We start from the raw sequence: 6,518 nt of genomic DNA on the forward strand, positions 1-6,518 counted from the left end.
TGTGTAACTTGGAGGGGAGGCGATAACACTCATCAAGAGGGGCGGGGGGCGATGCATTCGGGTCTTGGGTTTCCGCAAGAGGCGAGCCAGCCGGCGTGCCCGAAGAAGCCCGCGAACCACCCCCACCACACACGGGCGTCCACACCTGCCACTCCTGTCTCCCTCCCGGGTGGACCTCTTCAAGGGGGGGGGGGACTCGATCAGATCGGCTGCCAACTGATCTACAAGCCGTAGACCACCCGTGCGGTGTTAGGCCCCCCCCCCCCCCGGGCCCACCGTTGTCGGGGCATGTGTATTTCAAATCCCCGAGCCAGGGCGATCTCCTGCCCCCCGGGTCGCGCAACCGGCCGAATCTCGATCCGCCAAAGCCTCCTTCCTGCTTGCATCCTGTCTGCTTCCTGCCCACTTCCCCCCTCCCGGCCCCTCTCTCCCTTTCTCCCCCGTGCGACTTTCATCCAGCTTGATATCCTACCGGCTCCCGCGCTCTTGATGTCAGACTCAGCGCCTCCTCCCATCCGGCCCCTGCCGGAGACCGTGGTCAACCGCATCGCCGCCGGAGAGGTCCGCTCCCTCCGTTTCAAATCCAAATTACTTGCCTCTCTGCCCGCCCGCCCGCCCGCCCGCCCGCCTTCCCCCATTCGCCCGCTCTTCCTGAGGCTTACCGACCTCTCGCTCCCTCCCTCTCTTTGCCTGTGCCCGTCGCCGCAGGTCCTCGCACGACCGTCAAATGCCGTGAAGGAGCTCCTGGAAAACAGCCTCGATGCGCGATCGACCACGGTGTCGGTTGCCTGCGCGCAGGGCGGCTTGAAGATGATGCAGATCACGGACAACGGATGTGGCATCGCTCCCGAGGACTTCCGCTTCCTGTGCCGGCGCTTCGCCACCTCCAAGCTAAAGACCTACGACCAGCTGCAGGGCGGCGAAGTGGACACTTTCGGCTTTCGTGGCGAGGCTCTGGCCTCGGTCAGCCATGTGGCCCATGTGTCGGTGACCAGCCGCACGGCGGCCGGCGCGTGCGCCTTCCGCGGGACATTTCGCGATGGGGCCCTCTTGCCGATTGATGCCGGCATCGCGCCGGACCTCGGTGGCCCGGAGGACCCGGCCCCCGGGGAGGATGTCCTCCAGGCGTACCTCACCCCGACCTCCGGCACCCAGGGCACCGCCATCACGGTGGAGGACCTCTTTTACAATGTCCCCGCCCGGCGGCAGGCCTTCACCAATCCCCGAGCCGAGTATGTGCGCATCTTGGACATAGTGTCACGCTATGCCGTGCATTATCCCGGGGTGGCCATCACCTGCCGGCAGCATGGCGCCAGCCGTGCCGACCTCTCGACTCCCGGCCGGTTGGCCTCCCCCCGGCAGGCCATCCAGGCCATCTACGGGGCGGAGGTGGCGCGCAATCTCCACGACATCGACATTCCGCGCGACACCACCGGCGACTTGAAGGTGGCCGTGCGCGGTCTCTTCAGCGCGGCCGAGTCGCGCTTCCGTAATCCGGTGTTCTTCCTCTTTATCAACAGTGCGTGGCGCCCTCGCTCCTCGCCTGCGCCCTTCGGCCATTCCTCCCCTCTGGACCTGGCCTCGCTGGCCCTGCTGTCTCTGCCACTGCACTTGCCGACTTTCCCGCTGTTACTGCTGCTGCTGCTGCTGCTGCTGCTGCTGCTGCTGCTGCTGCTGCTGCTGCTGCTGCTGCTGCTGCTGCTGCTGCTCCGGCAGTTCATCCGGCTAGTCATCCGCATCCTCTCTGCTTCTTCTGCTTCTTTGGCCTCTTCTGCTGCTCTCGATTACCCATCCGACCATTGACCCACTCTGCTGTGGGATGCCTTGTCCTGCCTCTCTCCTGCCCCTGCGCTTCCTCTTTGCTATCCACCTGCACGCCGCATCCATCTCGCCAGATCGTGCCGTCTCCTCGCCCAGCCTCAAGCGCGCGGTTGATACCCTCTATGCCAACCTCATGCTGACGGCCGGCGGTAAGTCCTCCTTCGTTTACTTGAGCCTGACTCTGCCCGGGGCACATGTCGACGTGAATGTGCACCCCACCAAGCGCTTTGTCAACTTCCTGGAGGAGGACCGCATTGTGGAGTTGATCGTATCCACCATGGCCGATCGGCTGCAGACCGAGAACACGGCCCGGCGCTTTGAAGTTACCCCACTCGGGTCCCCTGCGTTGGACATGGCGCCATCCACGCCACGGGCCTCGGCCTCCGGGCCACGGGCCCCGGACACCCCGTCCACACCAAGGACCCGGCCTTCCTCCAGCATCAGCTCCCAAACCTCCTCCCCGCAGTTTATGGTTCGCAACAGCAGTGCCAGCCAAACCCTGGACTCGTTTCTCCTGCGACGGGGAGACCTACGCGCGGCGGCCGAACCCGGCACCGGGGCCATGGTGCTCGACGCCCCGGACACCCCCTCCGGACAGGCGACCGGCACGCCCAGCACCCTTCTCGACACTCCAACACGCGGGGCGCCCATCCTCCTTCGCTCGGTGCGGCTTCTGCGGCAACAATGCGTCGCGGCCAGCCACTCGGACTTGCTGGCCCTGGTCCGAGAGTCCATCTTCGTGGGGATCATCGATGGCCGGCGGTCGCTCCTGCAGCACGGCACCCGACTAATGACCTTCGACCATGTGCGCCTGGCGTATGAGCTCTTCTATCAGCAAGTTCTGGTGCAGTTTAGCCAGTTGAACACTTTCGAGTTTGACCAGCCGCCTAGCGTGCGGGACTTGATGCTCCTGGTCACCAGTCATGGGCCATTGCTGGAATCGGATGTTGCAGCCAGCTTGGCGGACAGCCTGACCGCCGGCCACACCTCGGCCGAGGATTTGGCCACCAAGCTGGCCGAGGTCCTGCTCGCCCGTGCCTCCATGCTGCAGGCCTACTTCGGCATTGGCATCGATGAGCAGGCCCGGCTGACGCACCTGCCGGTCATCCTGCCTGGGCACCTGCCGGTGCTAGCTCGACTGCCGATTTTCCTGTGCCGCCTGGCCCATCATGTGCCCTGGGCCGAGGAGTCCCCCTGTCTGGAGGGCCTGGCCCGAGAGCTGGCGCGCTTCTACGCCCCGGACCCGCGGGACATCACCGATGCCGGTGGCGATGCCTTCGCGCGGCCTCTGGAGCAAGTTGTCTTCCCGTACATCAAAAGCTACCTCCTGCCGCCGGAGCACCTGGCCACCGACGGGTCCATCCTGCAGGTGGCCTCCCTGCCGGACCTGTACCGGGTATTCGAGCGGTGCTGAGCTGCGCTGCGGTTTGTTTCCCCTCCTCGGCCGTCTTTCCTTGACATCTGTCTGCCCCTCCGGGCCCCCTCTGTCACTTGACTTGCCCCCGGGAGGGGGGGGGGGTCTTGGATGAATACATGGGCGAGCGAACTGGAAGATTGTGTGTATTGCATGCGTCACCGCGACGAGAAGCGAGTGGCAGGGAGGGGGAAAGGAGGAAGGAGGGGGGGGGGGCGGCACCAATGGGCACAGGTTGTTTGAAGGGAGTGTACCCGAGCTGTGGCGCGGTATGGCGTCAGCGGCACCAGCGGGGGTTTTCTAGGGGCCGGGCGGGGAGCAGGGGCCGGAGGAAGGGGGCAAGGAGGCGAACATATGGCCGACTGGCCAGTGCTCACGGACTGGCACGACCAGTGGTGGGGGCCATCTGGCTGGCAAGGCTATCTGACGATGATGACGAGGGAACCGGGCCGGAGGGCTGACCGGGCCCAAGTGGGCGGACTGCCAAAAGCACAAAGCGGGCCGGGAAGCGAGGTGGGGGAGGGAGGAGGAGGGGTCAGAAGACAGGGGGCCAGGCGTGGTGGCGCATGCATGACAAGGCACAAGACGAAGAAGGAGAAGCAGAAGAAGGAGAAGCAGAAGAAGGAGAAGCAGAAGAAGAAGAAGAAGAAGAAGAAGAAGAAGAAGAAGAAGAAGAAGAAGAAGAGCAGAGGCGGGGGGAGGACATGGAGGGAGGGAGTCCGTACGCATGATACCCTGCTGCAGGGCAACACTCAGCCAGTCATCCGGGATCTGGAGGCTGCCAACGATGTTCAGCTGGCGAGACTGAAGGGGAAGGAAAAAGAAGGGTCAGTGGACGGGCGAGAAGGGCTGGCCAAAGGCCCCGGCAGCTTGAACCAGGGACCCGGCCCTTCAAAAGGAAGGTGCCACGTACGGGATAGCGGTCCGTGGAGTAGGGCACCAGGCGAATGGTCGTCCCGGCGACGGTGGCCACACCACCGGCAGGAGCCGAGGCCGGGCGTGCGATTGGGGTCGACCCCGGAGGGGCACCACCCTCGGCCACTGGGGGTGGGACAGTGGCAGCCTGGGCGGGGGCTTCCGCGATGCCCGACGGGGGCACGCTCGAGCCGGGTGCATCTGGCTCGGCAGTGGCCGATTCGGAGGCCAGCGACTCCGGAGTGGCTGACTCGGAGATCGGGGAATCGGAAGCAGCACTGTCCGCTGCCTGGAGGAGAGCCAACAGCGGGTGGTTGTGACGCCGGGCCGCGGAACCGGTGCCTGGGCGGCTGGCCGGCGGCTGCACTGCGGTCGAGGAGGCAGGCGATGCCAGGGAGGCGCCGGACAAGCTGGACTGGTCGGAATCCGCGCCCGGCACCACAGCCCGCACCGAAGTGACGTCCACAGGTGGGGTAAGCCGCGTCGGCTGGACGTCCAGGGGCTCAAACTGCCCAGCAAGGCCGGGCGAGGAGGACCCCGGTGTAGCCGGGGTCGAGGGACGGTCCGCGGTAGTGGGCGCGGCCGGGGCCGTCTGAACAGTCGGCGCGGCCTGGGCAGCCGGGGCAACGGGAACAGCCGGGGCAGCTGCAGCGACCGGGGCGGCTCGGGCCGCAGGGGCAGGCGGCTGCTGTGCCCGAGGCACCGGGGCGGCTCCAGGCGCGCCAGGCGCCGCAGGTGCGGCCTGCGCCGCGGCCTCTTCGGCGCCTGAGAGAACGCTGACACGGCAAGTGGGACACTTCTGCTGGCGCTCCAGCCAGGGACGCAGGCAGCTGAAGTGGAAAATATGTCCACAGGGCAGCTGGACGTGGGAGTGAAGGGAGGATAGGACGAGAGAAGGAGAGAGGGAGGGGGCGGGCAGCCGAGGTTGAGGGAAGTGTGACAGAAGACGGTGAGTCGGCCAGCCTGTCTGCCAGGGACATGATGGAGCCCAAAGGCGCACCTTCTTCGATCCGGCGGCATCCATGTCCTCGCGGCAGATGATGCACGTCGGGTCGCCAGCTTGCAGCTCCTCGGTCGTGGGATTGACAAAGCGCCGGTTGAGGCGCCGGACGGCGCGAATGTACATGATCATGGCCATGGCCCGACGGGTGAAGGACCGCGCCGTGAGGAACAAGTCGCATAGGGTGTGAATTGGCAGGCCATAGTATGACAGCAGGGCCAGGAAGAAGGCCCCATGCAGCAGGAGCTTGAAGAAGTCCTGCGTCAGGTCCAGCGCCAGATCCAGTGGCGAGTCGGTGTGCTGCCGCAGGTTGGTCGAGCCAATGATGTACTTGATCACAGTGCCGAAGAGGAGCGACACAAAGAGGACAGCAAACTAAGGATGGGAACGCGAGCAGGAGTGTCGCATATGTGTGTGCGCGCGTGTTAGTGGGGACAAAGATCACAAGCACGCGTAGCAGGGTGAGGGCGTGAGACGGGCGTGTGTATGCGCGTGTGTGTGCGTGTGTGTGCGTGTGTGTGTGTGTGTGTGTGTGTGTGTGTGTGTGTGTGTGCATGCGAAAGAGAGAGGGAGAGGGAGGGGGGAGGAGGCGGAAGGGGACGTGCCTCAAAGGCAAAGACCAGCAGCATGGATGGGCCATAGCGGCTAACATGGCTCATAGCGCGCCATGTGGAGAAAATGTCGATGCTGGCCAGGAGCAATGACAGAGTGACAATCTGCGCGTGGAATGCGAACCCCTGATGGGGAGAAAGACTCATCTGCGGGGCGGGGAAGGTCGGCGGTAAGTACAGGGCGGGGGTGATGGGGAGGGAGGACACAAGGGGGCCGGGCCGACCAAACACGCACATGTGCGACACGGTCATACAGGGCCCAATGGAGCCATTTGACCAGAAGCAGGCCCGCAAAGAGGATGACCGCGCGCGAGTCGAATTCATCGCGGAACATGGTCATCGCGAAGAAGGTCTCCGTGACGGCCAGCCAGAGCTGCTCATGCAGTGTCTGTCTCGGCAGCGCCCAGAGCCGCGCAGAGTCCCGGCGGAGGGGGGGGGGGGGGGGGGGGGGGGGGGGGGGGGGGGGGGGGGGGGGGGGGGGGGGGGGGGGGGGGGGGAGGGGGGAGGAAAGAAGAGAGCGGGGCTGAGAGGTGAGATGATGCGAGGAAAGAAGTGCGACGGGAAAAAAAAAAACAAGCAAAACACATGCCGGGCATTGAGGGTGTTGAGGAAGGGAACGCACGCCGGTATCCATGAAACTGAATTCCCCGAAGAAGAAGATGCGCTCGCACAGCTTCTTCAGGGCCCACATCAACACAAGCGCCATGTTGACCATGAGCTGGGGGGGGGGGGGGATGCATCAGCCGAGGGGGAAGCG

General features: G+C 65.2%; 3 protein-coding genes across 3 annotated transcripts in view; 1 reads left to right on the forward strand and 2 right to left on the reverse strand.

Moving 5' to 3' along the window:
• H696_00822 (hypothetical protein) overlaps positions 1–33 on the reverse strand; it is a gene marked incomplete at both ends in the record, with an annotated part of 824 nt that extends 791 nt beyond the window's left edge. The window contains one exon of the mRNA XM_009494706.1: positions 28–33. Coding sequence (XP_009492981.1) covers positions 28–33 — 6 coding nt within the window. The remainder of the gene's footprint in view (positions 1–27) is intronic.
• A 315-nt stretch (positions 34–348) lies between these two features.
• Positions 349–3,373, forward strand: H696_00823 (hypothetical protein). Its single transcript, XM_009494707.1, has 3 exons — positions 349–561; positions 709–1,519; positions 1,896–3,373. Exons 1-3 carry the CDS (start codon positions 490–492, stop codon positions 3,233–3,235), a joined length of 2,223 nt encoding a protein of 740 aa, XP_009492982.1. The 5' UTR covers positions 349–489; the 3' UTR covers positions 3,236–3,373.
• Positions 3,374–3,608: 235 nt separating this feature from the next.
• On the reverse strand, positions 3,609–6,467 carry H696_00824 (hypothetical protein; the record flags this gene model as incomplete). Its single annotated transcript, XM_009494708.1, has 7 exons — positions 3,609–3,715; positions 3,961–4,039; positions 4,149–5,009; positions 5,151–5,525; positions 5,771–5,908; positions 5,997–6,149; positions 6,384–6,467. The coding sequence occupies 7 exons, from the start codon at positions 6,465–6,467 to the stop codon at positions 3,609–3,611; spliced, it is 1,797 nt and encodes a 598-aa protein (XP_009492983.1).
• Between the last annotated feature and the right edge of the window lie 51 nt (positions 6,468–6,518).

Source organism: Fonticula alba (assembly GCF_000388065.1).
Source record: "Fonticula alba strain ATCC 38817 unplaced genomic scaffold supercont2.1, whole genome shotgun sequence".
NCBI lineage: Eukaryota > Rotosphaerida > Fonticulaceae > Fonticula > Fonticula alba.